The following is a 14,979-nucleotide window of genomic DNA, read 5'->3' on the forward strand; positions in this document are numbered from 1 at the left end:
GTTTCATGGTCCAGAAGAAAATCATTGACGTGGGATGCGATATATTGTAGACACTTTGGCAAGACACATATACCACCTACAATGCACCTTACAGGCTATACGGCAGAAACTGCAGCCCATAATAAAGCGCTAAAATATAAAAATATCGACAACTTCGTCTTTCTCACCTTTGCTGTAGAGATTTTGGGGTCCTGGAGCAAAGAAGCCAAAAATCTCATTTTGGAGATTAGGATGAAGATGTAATCATTACCAGTGGCATCAGAGCAACAGAATATTAACGGCTAAGGGTTGGAATGCCATTCAACAACATGGTAATTAGCAGCTTATGGGGACATAACCAGATTCCATGTCTCTGAATAATGTATTTTTTAAAAATTTGTACAATTTCCAACATTTTTTTGAATTCAATTTTTTTCTCCAAATTAACATTATATGCGCAAATAAATTTACAGTATAAATAATTTTACCGCAAACCAGCCAACCTGTCATTCTTAAATTTCTGACAGTACAAGGAATCAAACTTGAACCTCCAAGGACGGCAGCTCATAATGCTCACCATTACGCTATCGAGGAGGACAGGCATAAACTGCCCGGGCTAGTTGGCCGTGCGCGTAGAGGTGCGCGGCTGTGAGCTTGCATCCGGGAGATAGTAGGTTCGAATCCCACTATCGGCAGCCCTGAAGATGGTTTTCCGTGGTTTCCCATTTTCACACCAGGCAAATGCTGGGGCTGTACCTGAATTAAGGTCACGGCCGCTTCCTTCCAACTCCTAGGCCTTTCCTATCCCATCGTCGCCATAAGACCTATCTGTGTCGGTGCGACGTAAAGCCACTAGCAAAAAAAAAAAAAAAAAAAAAAGCATAAACTGAGGAAAACTTTGTGTTCTTACATAATTAATTTCAAGGATTAGATGTAAATGTGCAATTTTGTGGTCCTTAAATGGTCATTTACTGGAGCACTTACCATACTTGGACAGACATTTTCTGTACTAATGTTTTGTTTCATTGACACCTACCCCTGCAGCCATCAACCAGTGAAACTAGCGAACACTTAAGTTGCAACGAGCTATATTCGTTTTTAAGCAATAACATTGGGAAGTTCACTTTCTGACTTACTGTCATACTTGCTAAAGCTATTTGGCGAGCTTTAAAAATATAATACATATTCTTTAACAGGGAACATTTCATTACAAATGCTGATTTCGATGACAAAAGTCTTCATCTAGAACAGGAAAATTAGGTAATTGCCCAGAATGTGGATAAAAAACTCCTACCATCCTTCTGCATCCTATGATACATCCACATAATCAATAAGAGTTATTCTCACTAACAGTACTGGAGAGCGAGTTGCAGTCCACTGACTCCCCAGCAGAATATAAACATCAATAAAGTCTGGTTAAAAACTGATTAAGTTTACAATACTATCTAACACTAAAGATTAACTTACCACTCTGTGTTATGGTGTTCATCTATTTTAACTTGTTTCTTTGTGGGTTCTGACGCAGGAGTTTGTGAGAAGTCTTGACCACCATACATATGCCAAACAATGCTCATTTCACGCAATGTATAACGTAGCACTGCTGCAGGATAATCTTTTGGTGCCCGAAGCAAGTCAGTTTTACCCAAGGGTACCGGAAAATGGTGTTCAATGACACGGATTGGCTCCTGGCACAACACTCTGACTTCAGGTAGCCCATTTCGTGGCTGCAAAAAAGAAAATAAACAAAATAACCATTACTATCCTATCTAGGAATTTAATTTAAAATATTAAGAGTGAAAAATGAACGCTCACTTTACCAAAGCTGCTACAAGATGGTCCTAAAATAAGTCTTACAAGGGGGCATTCCCTACTCGTCACCACCGATTTCGTTCAAATTTATAGATCATGCAGGGCTTGGCTAGAAATTAAAGTAGCTGAAGTGGGAACTCCAGATGGCTAAGCGTATAGAAAATAATAATAAAAATGTTGACTCGGCTTACGCACCGTATAAGCCGCTTACGTTAGTGCACATGCCGAGCAGTAGTTGACGCAGTGGTAAGAGCTCGGACTGGTAATTTGATGGTCGTGGGTTTGACTCCCCGTTTGGAGACTGGTTTTTCTGTCAAATTTTATATTATTTTCCAATTACGCAAAGAGGTGAATAATTCATTTTATTTATTTATATGCAAAAGGCATAGAAAAGGTAAAAAAATTTGTGATTTCATTGTCATTGTCTACCTGCGCCAAGAATCTATTGTTTGTGTACAGCCGCCAGGAGCAAACTTCACTTGTCAGGTGAAAATGAATCTTACAGCGAAAGGACTATTCACGTTCATGGCACATTCCCCAAAGAAGGGAGATAGCCAATAAAGGAGAAAAAGGAAGCATTTCTGTTTGAACACGTCGGGAAGGTTCGCAACTCCAAATTTTCTACACTTGTGTGCTCATTTAAAAAAATGACGTCCTATATGCCTTTTGCATAAATAAAATAAATGAATAATATAAAAATTGAGGAAAATATTCTCCACACGGTGAGTCGAACCCACAACCATCGAAGTACTAGTCCGAGCTCTTACCGCTATGCCAACAACTGCTCGGCGTGCGCACTAACGTTAAGTGGCTTATACGGTGCGTGAGCCGCGTCAACATTTATATTTTTATTTTTATTTTCTATACGCTTGGCCATCTGGAGTTCCCACTTTGGGTACTTTCATTTCTAGCCAAGCACTGCATGTTCTATAAATTTGAGCGAAATCGGTGGTGACGAGTAGGGAATGTCCCCTTGTTAGTTTGAGACTTCTTCAAAATTTCTTAAAATGTTCCTTTAGTTCAAGAGACTAAGTATTCTACAAAACAGTCTCATTATAATTATTTTCTTAATAAGGGGTATTTAGCAAAGTAACAATGATACTGTAAAATTTAATACTGTAAACTCTCTATTTATCAGACTACGGTATTATGGACTAAGGATTGTCTATAAAACCAAAAATCCATTAAACAGTCAATATTAGGAATATTCTTCTTCATCATCATCATCATCATCATCATCATCATCATAATTTCTTCGCTCCAGCAAGCCAGGTGCGGTTGTATACGAGCCTCCTCCAGTTTGTTCTATCCATCCACAGATGCTGCTCATATATGCGACACCAGTTCACATCTCTAATTTCAAGGTCCTTCATTATATGTTTTTCCCAAACATCACGAGGTCTTCCTCTTGGTCTCTTCCCAGGAACATTGTGGTCAAAGTATGTTCGAGGAGTCCTGTGAGGGTTCATTCTTTTCATGTGACCATACTATTGCAATCTCTTCACTTCTAGAGTCTCCAGCAAGCTTCTTTCCAATCCAAGCTGTTGTTGGATATCCACATTCCTTATTTTATCCATTTTTGTTTTTTGTAGACAAGAACGGAAGAACTTCATTTCTGTTACCTGAAGACGACTCTTTGTTGGTCCAGTAAGTTTTGCTGCTTCCAGGCCATACGTCAATATAGATACTAGATATATTTTGTACAAGCTGATCTTGGAAGCTAACGGAAATGTTTCACCCCAAAGTATTTGACGTACAGTGTGATAGAATTTGGAAGATTTCTGTATTCTGTTACTAATCTCTTGATGTATGGTATTGTCTGATGACAGAACACTACCTAAATACTGGAAGTTGTCTACAATATCCATCTCCTCATCTCCAATTCTTAGATGAACAGTTGGAGAGTTTCTACACATCACCAAGCAAAATGTATTCGTTTTGCTAATTTTGAGACCGAAGGTTGTAAATGCTTCATGCCAGAGATCTAGTCTAGTTTGTACTTCCGCTTCTGTCTCTCCCCATACCATTACATCATCAGCAAAAACCAGGGCATTAGTTGTTGGATCCTTTCTCTTAACTGTTTTTAAAACTTCATCCATTATGATTATGAAGAGAAGTGGTGAAAGACAACTTCCTTGCTGGACTCCACTCTTCGTTTCAAACCAATCTGACCTTCCATCCTGGACCTGGACACAACACTTGGTTTCATCATATAATCGTTGTACTCGTGCTATGATGTCATCGGGCACTTTCTTATGTCTCAAACATTCCCATATATGACTGCGTGGTACATGGTCATATGCTTTCTCGTGGTCCAGATAGGAAGTTCATATTCACAGGACATGTGCATTAGTATGTTCTGAAGAAACGATTAGCATTTGAACCAGGTTGGCCCTCAGGTTCAAGGTCCACATCAATATCTCCGCACACCACGACCAACTGGTAAAATGTGCATGTGGCTCTTGTTGTCACTATAAACTGAAGGTAATGGATCAAAGTGACTTGAGCAGATATGCAGGATGCCCCGCAGACATACGCGAGAACTGTACCATTAAATGAGTGAGTTTGAAAAAGGGCGCATGAGATGGCATGAGAGCACGTGATGCATCCATCCGGGAAATTAATTTCAATTTTAATTTTAATTTTAAGGACACTTCCTCTAAAGCATTACTTTGTCAATTTTATACATTTTTCATCTAAACAGTGTTATGTGGCTGAAGATGTTGATAATATACGAAACATGTACCACTTTTGACCATTAAAAATTGCCTTAAGCAATCATTGTATCGACTAGGTGGAAAATTAATACTTAATTGTGAATCTATTGAAGTGCGATACGGACCATGAAGCTGATTTTATGTAATCCTAATGCCAACCAGGCAAGCAAAGAAGCTAACACCTACCTCAACTTAAAGATAAAAATAGCTAAAGTGACAAAAGATATAGTGTTTTTGAAGGAATGCCTTAAAAATAATTTGACTCCCAGTTTTCTAAAAAGTGCCCAAAGAAAAACTATATATTCTAATCATCATAAGTTTACTCAAATGAAGGTCAATAAAATATGGTTAAAAAGAGAAATTCAATTTATGTATAAAAGAAAGAAACTTCTTAATGAGAAAATGTACTTCGCGCACCTCTCAGCACCACTGAACTTGCTTCCTCTGGAATGGGATTCTTTCCAGAAACATATCAATGAGAAAATGGAGAACACACTTAAAATGAAACAAGAAATTTTGGATAATAAATTATTTAAGTTGAAAAATTTAGCATCTAATAGAGAAGAAAGAAGGTTAGTTCCTAATGTTACGTTTGATGATAGTGTTTATCCACCTCCAATTAAAAACTTGTCTGAGATAGAATTTAATGAAGAAGAAACCTCTATTTTAAGTCAAGGCCCTAATTTCAATTGGCCAAGTTCAAACAAAAGTTATGATTTAATCACCACATTAGCTGAAACAGAAACAGCAATACAGAATCTGCCTGTAGACTTACAGAATGACATAAGGTATGAAGCTAAGAAGAAAATTCCTATTTTAGTAAAAGGTTTACAATCACTTCGAGGCACCAACAAGGTGGTTAATAACTTGAAACAAAAAATCAAACTAAATAACTTAATTATCACAAAAGCAGATAAAGGAGGAACAGTTGTAGCCCTAGATAGAAATGTTTATATTGAAAAAACAGAAACATTTTTTAATAACAATTTGTTTAGTACAGTTGATAAAGACCCGACATCACGTATTCAGAGGGATCTTAAAAAACTATTAAAAAGCACGTCTTTCTTGTTTAATGAACATGATGTGCAAACATTAATAAATATGAACCCTAGACTCCCGACTGCGAGAGCACTACCGAAATTACATAAACAGGGAGAACCGATTAGACCTATCATAAATTTCAAAAATAGCCCCATTTTCAAAACTTCTAGATTTATACATAATTTCTTATCAAGTAAATACGTATTTCATTGTAAAACACCCATCAAAAACTCAGTGGATTTTTGCAATCTAGTTAAAGATTTTAAACTTGGATCATCTCACACGACATGTTCGTTTGACATAACCAACATGTATACAAACATTCCAATAGAAGACACTATCAGAATCATTAAGAAGAATTTAACGAAGAACAAATTAGTAAGCATACCAGAAATTGAAGATTTTATTAATGTTTTAAAATTCGTGTTAAATCAAAATTATTTTACGTTTAATAATAAAATTTACCGACAAAAAGGACTCTCAATGGGAGCCCCAGCATCAGGAATATTGGCTAATATATACTTAGACTATTTGGAACACACGAAAATTATTAATCAAATAGAGGGTTTGGATTTTTGGACACGTTATGTGGACGATGTTTACGCTATAATAGATAACAGACTCACCGATAGCAATAAAGTTTTAAATATACTGAATAATTTGGATTCCAATATAAAATTCACTGTAGAAGAAGAAGTTGAAAGATCACTGAATTTTCTGGACATAGTCACAACAAGAGAAGAAAAAGGATTTTCTTTCAAAATACACAGAAAATCCACTTTCACACTGACCACTATCAAGAACAACTCGTTACACCCTGAGGCACAGAAAAGATCAGCATATTATAGTTACGTTAACAGAGCGTTTAGTATTCCTTTATCCAAATCTGAAAGGAATAAAGAACTGTTGTTTATCCGACAACAAGCCCTCTTGAATGGTTTCAACAATAACATGATTGATAAAATAATTAATAAATTTTCGGAGAAGCAACAATCTAAATTAGCAGTCGAACCTAGTAAAACTGAAAAATATATCAAGTTCACATATAATAATCCAAACATTCATGTAATAACAAATTTATTTAAGAGAAAAAATTTTAAAATTGCATTTTCCACCAATAACAACATGAAACATAGTATTTTCAACCATGATACAATAAATCTCTCGGAAAAAGATAAATTTTTTTATTCCGGAATATATAAACTCACATGCTTTGAATGTAAGAATACATACATAGGACAATCTGGCCGCAATTTTAAAGTTAGATATTTGGAACATGTGAATGCTGAAAAACATAGAAGATTCTCAGCAATGGGATCACACATGACTGCCACAGGTCATAAATTTACCAACATAGAACAAGACCTGACCATCATAAAAAAGTTAAAAAAGGGCAGCTTAATGAACACATATGAAGACCTGTACATTCATCTAGACCAACTTGTAAAGAAAAATGATAACCTTAATGAGGCTGTAGAATATAAGAATCCATTATATTATCAAATTCTAGTATATTTGAAAATGCTTGAGAAGGATCACGAAAAAAGAATTGGAATTTCTCCTCCTACAGATAGCCCTACAACTTATTCCTCCTCAGTTGAAGCTATAGGTGACAGCAAGGAAGTTCTTGACACACCTATATCCCCCGCTCCTCCACCTCCTCAGGTGCAAGAGCAAGGAAGAACGCATCATCAATATTACACCCGGCGCAAAACTGTGAAAGAATGACAGGAGTTACTGTTCCAAAGGAAAGCAGGCTTAATAAGATTTGACAACTAGGAATTAGTTATTTCTTCATCTACATTAATAATAAGAGCCGCACTGTGATATCAGGATTTCTTCATTTCGATAATTACTTATAAATTGTATAATTTTTAATTTATAAATTGATCTTTTTTCATGAATTATTAAGAAAAGAATATTTATTAGGACAATTTCTCTATGGAATATTGTACAAGTGTTTCCTTGATGACTGCTTTCTATTGTAGAAATAATTTATATATTTTCTCTTGAGTTATTTGTTTGTTTTAATCTTGTCAATCTTATGTTAATTTTAAGGACACTTCCTCTAAAGCATTACTTTGTCAATTTTATACATTTTTCATCTAAACAGTGTTATGTGGCTGAAGATGTTGATAATATACGAAACATGTACCACTTTTGACCATTAAAAATTGCCTTAAGCAATCATTGTATCGACTAGGTGGAAAATTAATACTTAATTGTGAATCTATTGAAGTGCGATACGGACCATGAAGCTGATTTTATGTAATGGGAAGAAGTGTGTCGGTAGTGCAACGGGTGTGTACAGAATGGTTCACAGAAGAGTGTAGAACACAACGAGATGGGTCTGGTCCCACCAGCCAGACCCCCCCCCGAGAAGATCGACACCTCATCCTAATGGCAGTGGACAGATCGGCGTCCTCCTCGGCTCTGGCGCAACAGGTGCCGCTTATTATGGTCTGAGTTACTAACGCATCGTCCACTTCTCCGCCTACCTTTGACTAATGTGCATAAACATGCTAGACTTCAATGGTGTATGGAACGATGTCACTGGGGACAGGAATGGCAGCAGATAGTGTTTTCAGGTGAATCCAGGTTCTGTTTGTTTGAAAATGATGGCCGCATTTTGGTTCGCTGCAGATGGGAAGAAGCATCACACTGACTGCATTTGCACAAGACAAACAGCGCCAACTCAAGGCCTTATGGTGTGAGATGTTATTGGGTATGAAAACAAATCACAGTTGTTGCATGTCCAGGGCACTATGACCAGTCTGACCTATGTGATGGATAAGTGAAAAAAATGGCAGCCTGTGACTTGTAGTCATACCCTTTCTGCACAACACCCCAGACGCCATATTTCAGCAGGACAACATGCTACACGAGTGCGTGCCTTCTTGTTGTCACAGAATGTCAGACTGTTTGCCCTGGCCCGCCCGATCACTAGACTTGTTGCCAATCGATAATGTGTGGGATATGATGAAATGACAGGTGCGGCACTGTGACCCAATGCCAACCACCAAAGATGAACTGTGGAACCAGGTGAATGCAGCATGGATGGCTATACCCCAGGACGCCATTCGCACCTTATAAGTGTCGATGCCTTCATGTATGGAATAAGATATCAGTGCCCTTGGAGGACCCAGTGCCCACTACACAACAGAACATATGCTAAACCTGGGTGACTGAAATATTAATCAATTGTGTAGAACATACTAATGAACATGTTCTGTGAATATGAGCTTCCTATCTCTAGTCTTTCGAGGTCTTCTGTTTTTTATGAACATAGTGTACTTTAATGGGAACAGTTTCATACATATATTATTTTACAGTGAATTTGGCCTGAGCAACACATCAAGTTACAGTTGCTTTCTTTTTTAGTCCTGACAAGCCACCTATGTACAAGATAATATTGCCCACGTGTTCTCTAACCACCAATAATTTCTGACCAACTGAAAATGCTTCATCATCAATCAGCAGTAGCTAGACTAGTCTGATTTAGTACACCATAGCACCCCATTTTGAGTTAATCCTTTCAACATACCATATATGACAAAAAGATATTCCTTCCGTACCACCCCAATAATTACCGATGTGACTAGTAATAAAATAATTATTCCTTTACATTTACATATTTTATGCTCACACTGGAACACTTAAAATTAAACCATATACATCTAAGCCTTCAAAGAATTCACTGTAAATTTAGTTTTTATCATCTTCCTCCTACCCAAAATCTCATCATTCTTTCTGACCTGGCTGCCCCTTCATTGGATATGACATTGTTTTAGTTGCAAAGTTTTTAGTATAAGTTTTATATGTTTGTTCTTTAGAATCCCTTTCTCTTCTCTATTTGCAATTTGTTGCATTGTAATACTCAACACATGTGAATCATCCTGGACTTCTTTGAACCAATTATTTTTTGTCTTACTTTTCCAAACATAGTTAAATAGTTGTTTCAATAATTTGGTCATATGTCATATCTGATGACATTTAAAATATTTACAATCTTAATTTGTTTGGTATTGTTTAGTAGAATAGCTGGTGCTTCAACTTTGAAGTTTGGCATTATTTTTGTTTTTTAAAATGAAATTTGTAATACAAGTTTTGTTGTTATTTTTTTAAAGTTCATCTAAGGTATTTAAAATTTAGCTTCTTCTACACTCAGTGGCCAAACGTCATGGGAAGACACTGAATGTGATGTTAATAATGAGTTGTTCCTCTGCGAGCCCTCAAAATGGCAGCAATATGGCGAGGCATCGACTCTACAAGGTGTTGGAATCGTTCTGGAGGGATCTGGACCCATGCATCTTGTACTACTGCTTACAATTGGTCTTCTGTAGTAGGTGCAGGGTTCGTAGAGCATACACCAACATCAACAGCATCCAATAAATGCTCGACTGGATTATGATATTAACTTCACTGGAGTTAATGTAAGTGTAATAGACTGATGTAACTTGAAAAGAATATTCTTTAACCCATGGGTAAATATCGAGCTTGAATTATTATTATTATTATTACTATTATTTTCATGATTATTATCATTTTTATTATGACTTGTGAGGTATGGCTATGAAGTGTTTACATCCACTTATTATTATTTACAATCGTATTCGTGAGGTTATGTCGTGAAACGTGTGCTGTATAAATAGTAATATGAGTTTAGTTAATGTAAGAACCCATAATTAATTGTATATAATTTATTATTACCTATATATACGATGTATAATCCACTACAATGTTGTGCAACACACTGTAATATCCAGAATGGCGTATATTTGACACTAGATGGTTGTAGAACGTTCTTCACATTATAACTAGGCTTTAGGCACTCTAGAATTTACAAGAAAATGTATTCTTCTAGAAGCCTGGCCAGGCAATATATATATAAGGAGGCGGTCTTGATAGTGGAGTTAAGTTATTGTTTAACAGGAGTTGTTCTGATGAGACGTGTATAGAAGTCGTGTTTGAAGTATGTGAATTGGTTTTGTGGAGTTGGCAGTTGACATGTAGTGTGGCTGCAGTCTCCTTGTGCTTCGTGATAGGCAGTTGTTAAAAATGGTGCTTTATTGATGTGTAAGATGTATAGATTGTAAATAAAATTAGTATACGCAACTGACAGCATTTTGTGTGCGTCTTTGTGAATACATCAGAGTGCTCCTCCAACCACCACAGAGCAGTGACATGGCGCATTGTCCTGTTGAAACATGGCATCTCTATCAGGGTAGTCCGGGGCCAGAAAGGGATGCAGATGGTCTGAAAGAATGTCCACTTAACGTGCACCTGTCAGCGCTCCCTGCAGCCGGACAATGGGGCCTAATTGAGACCATGAGAACACTGCCCAGACCAGAACTGAGCCACCTCCGCCTGGACACAACCTTGTTGACATATAGGATCCATAGCTTCATGGGGCATACACCACACTCTTACGCTCCATCAGCTCGATACAACTGGAACCGGGATTCATCGGACCATACCACACGCCACCGCTGTTCTGCGGTCCATTGCCGAAGTTTGCGGGCCCATGCACGTTGTTGAGCTCTGTGTCCAGGTGTCAGCAAAGGGACATGAGTTGGTCGTCTGCTGGTGAAGCGTATGCGGTGCAGTTGCCTCCTTAGTCCTGGTAGAAATGGGTTCCTGACTCCCAACATTCAACTGGGCGGTGATCTGACTCATTCTAACATTCTCTGTGATATTGAAGATCCACCCTCGATACTGCTAACCTCAGAAACCCGAATTCGTGTGCAATTTCCGCAATGCTATGACCCATGCACTGATGATCATCCCACGTTCAAAGTTGGTTAACTCGCGATGTGTTGCCATCTTAACAACACTGTGTCTGTGGCAGACTGCTCAGCTACGCCGCAACGCTCAGGGGTCATGCGCGGCACATTTTCTAATGGGACACCCCTTCCCATGATTTTGGCCACTCAGTGTATATTAATTGCAAGTAGTGCAAGATCATCTGCGAATGCTAAGCAATTAAGTTTAATATACAGTATTTGCCAATCTTGATGATTGGCTGACATGTCTTATTCCATTCTCGGATGACTTTCTCCAAAGCACAATTAAACAGCAATGGCGAGAGTCCATCCACCTGTCAAAGTGCAGTGTTAATTTCAAATGGTTCAGAGAATTCAGTTCTGAATTTAACTTTGGATTTAGTATTCTTAAGAGTGATTCCAATAAGGCTATGTTTCTGTGTAAATCAAATTCCTTAAGGATATTTAATAATGACTTATGATGGATACTTTTTTTAAATCAACAAATGTTGTGACTAAACTCTTGTTTCCATCTCTCTAATGTTTGATGATCCATTTTAAACTCGTAATTTGATCTGGACTACTTCTTTCTGGATAAAATCCTCCTTGATACTGTCCAAGTTCATGGTACAGTTATTCCTGAATTCTTGTGTATCTATGAGGTGTTTATGTAAATTCCAAATGGTTTGTTCATTTGCATCCCTCCAAAGTTTTGCAACTAGTTGATTCTCTCCTGCTGCTTTGTTATTCTTAAGCGAACTAATTGCATTTAGCAACTTCATTGTAATCTGGTGGCATAACAATTTCTAGAGGTGTTTTATTTTTGGAATGAAGGTATTGTGTTGGTTCCTCACAGTTAAGTAATTTTTTGAAGTATTCAGCTAAAATCTGGCATTGTCTTGATTGTGTGCCATTTTTCCATTTGTATTTATCATCATAAGTGTGGGTGGAGTACACTTTGATTGGTATTGCTTAAATGTTTTGTAATAATCCCTTATCTTATGTTGATTGAATGCTTCATCTATGAATTTTGATGATTCTTTTTGATGATTTCTTTTACTCCTAATTTCTTTGGCTGTTTGTCTTCTAGCATTAGTTAGTTCTTCTTGGGATTTTTCTTTTGTTGATCGTTTAACCATGACTTGCGCCTTTATTGAATTGCTGTGTCACACTTCGCATTCCACCACGCATGTTTCTTTCTTCTTTTAATGGGAGCACTTTTTCCAGCTATGGTTTTCAGTTCATTATCATCTCTAATTTGTCACTTAGAGGAGTTTTGGATCTCTCAAAATATACTTCATTTTCACCTATTGAATTTGGATGATTTGAGTTTCTTTTCTTGGTGTTAGCTTGATTTTAATCTTTGAGATGTAGTGATGTCCACCCCACGGAGGACTTTTACATTATAAATTTCTTTGTGATAATTCTTGTCCATGAGTACATGATCTATCTGGAACTCCCCCAATTTAATGTTAGGGCACTTCCAAGTCATTAGTTTGTGTGATCTTCTTTTAAATCTCATCATTTCCAAAATTAGCTTAATAATAATAATAATAATAATAGCTATAACATTTTTCCGAATATGGCATTCCGCCTAGGAAATTTATTTTCCATTCTTCTTCTTATCTTCTCTGTGACTGGCTGTTACAATTTTATTTTAAAACTTTACCTCACCTCTGAGTGCTGAGCTCCTTATTCTCTCATATATAATTTTTAAATATCTTCATCTCTGCACATAGAGTGCTAGTTTCATCTGGTGCTGCCCGCAGTTGGCAGCGAGTCTAATTTAGCTTGTTCTGACCAATGAGCGCACGGGTACCTGATTTGCTGAGCGGTCGCAGTGAGAGCGAGACTGTCTGCCATTCTGTGTTCTGGCGCGATGGAGGAAGCTGGTGGTGTGAAACTGCGTCGCGTCTTGGCTTCGGCTGGGATCGTGGAGCCTGGATGAGTACCCTAGTTTGAGGGTGTTATCACCCCAAAACCTTTTTATTGGTCGTCCTCGTGTTTTCTTCTGGATTTCTGTGGATAGCTTTTTTGAATAATCTTCTAAAAATTCACGAGTATGGTAGGTATCTTCTAACATGTGATAACATATTACTACGTCCATCTTCAGAATTGTAAGTCACACTCATGTATTTTAAGCTTGGCTTTTTCATCGTGGACAGTGAATAATGTTCTTAAGCAAACATTTGCTTCTCGTGGTCTTCCATGTGTTTGGTGCAACTTCTAAAGATTACATCCCTGTTTCGAACATTTAAAAGGTTTTCTTCTTAAAATACATTTCGTAGGGCTTCTCTTTGTGTAATTTTAAATGTAAGCTTTCTAAGGCTCATTCTCCACGAGCTGGTAAAACGCCGCTGTTCGCCCGCTACAAACCCGCTTGCAGAACAGAACTATGGGGTATTTGTAGACCTGTCTACACCGGCGGTTTGCACGCCGCGGGTGGACGTGTCAATGAGCGGGCAGGCGGGTCTAACGCCAGCAGAGGCGTCATTCCCGCTAGCGGTAGAACAGCGAATCATACTCCACGTGGCGGCAGTGAGCAGTTCACCCGCCTCTGTCGCACGATAGGAACTGCCTGAAATGTAGTATATTTTTTACTAGCTGATGTACCTGTGCTTCGCTACGGAATTCTACATTGTATACAGAATTCTAGGTTGGGTAGTGTACATGCTGTGAGCGAGATTGTATTAAGTTCCATAGCTCCTAACGTTACCCTAGAAACGCGATGGGGAAGTCACCGAACGTCTTTTCTAATATGAAGACTCTATTAGGGAATATCCATTGTAACGATAGGCCCGCTTGCCTACCATCAGTCAAAATCAACTTGGGGAGCATTATAATGGCAGACACCCAATCTCCACCTGCCTTTTTTACATCCTCAGAAAGACTGTATTAGTCATTTTCCCAACTGAAATGAACATAGGTCATTACAATGATGTCAGTAGGAATGACACGATTAAAAGCAATCTTTTGATATGAAATACTCCATCAAATGAAAAACCACGCATTTTCTCACTTTTAATGAACAGTACTACGCTTGCGATCTAACAATCCAAAATTTCAGAGCTGGAGTGACCAAGCCGCAGTCAATCGTGATCCGTGAACACTCTTCGTCTTTTTTTCGGGGGAGGGGGCAGGGTCAAATAGTGAGAGTCCCAGGGCAAAAACTACTACTCTGTTTCCTAGCAATACACAATGAAACGGAAAATCTCAATTCACTACACTGGCGGGGGAAGAAACTATCTGACTTGGAGGCAAATTCTTCCTCTAGGCCAGAGGAGAAAGCCCCTCTTCACGGCTAATTTGGAATAAAATGAATATAGATTTAATAAAAGTGAAGCGGAAGAAGCTTTTCTTAAGAAACGGCTCTTTTTAGGGTTGAATTTTGAATTATTTAGTGAATTGTGGTGCTATAATTTGGAGTAGACCTAAATTATAATTCTAGACCAGGTCATACTACTACTACTAAGTGAGCCTCTGCCTTAAATGTGCACACCGCTCATTCAAAACAGCGCGTCAGAGTAGGGATCGAATAGCTGGAATACTATGATGAACCAATGTGTTACATACTAGCAGTATCAGGAAATGTATGAACCAGAGGAATGGAATGCTAAAGAGGAACGTTTTCTATCTCCCCAGCTATTTCCCGCCAATATTCAGTCAGGCTG

The 14,979-nt window shown here is 37.9% G+C and overlaps 1 protein-coding gene across 1 annotated transcript in view; it reads right to left on the reverse strand.

Moving 5' to 3' along the window:
• The window catches only part of Atg2 (Autophagy-related 2), a 412,975-nt gene that overhangs the window by 114,795 nt on the left and 283,201 nt on the right, over positions 1-14,979 (reverse strand). The window contains exon 26 of the mRNA XM_067136531.2: positions 1,447-1,703. Within this exon, the coding sequence (XP_066992632.2) occupies positions 1,447-1,703 (257 nt within the window). The remainder of the gene's footprint in view (positions 1-1,446; positions 1,704-14,979) is intronic.

Source organism: Anabrus simplex, chromosome 1 (assembly GCF_040414725.1).
Source record: "Anabrus simplex isolate iqAnaSimp1 chromosome 1, ASM4041472v1, whole genome shotgun sequence".
Lineage (NCBI taxonomy): Eukaryota > Metazoa > Arthropoda > Insecta > Orthoptera > Tettigoniidae > Anabrus > Anabrus simplex.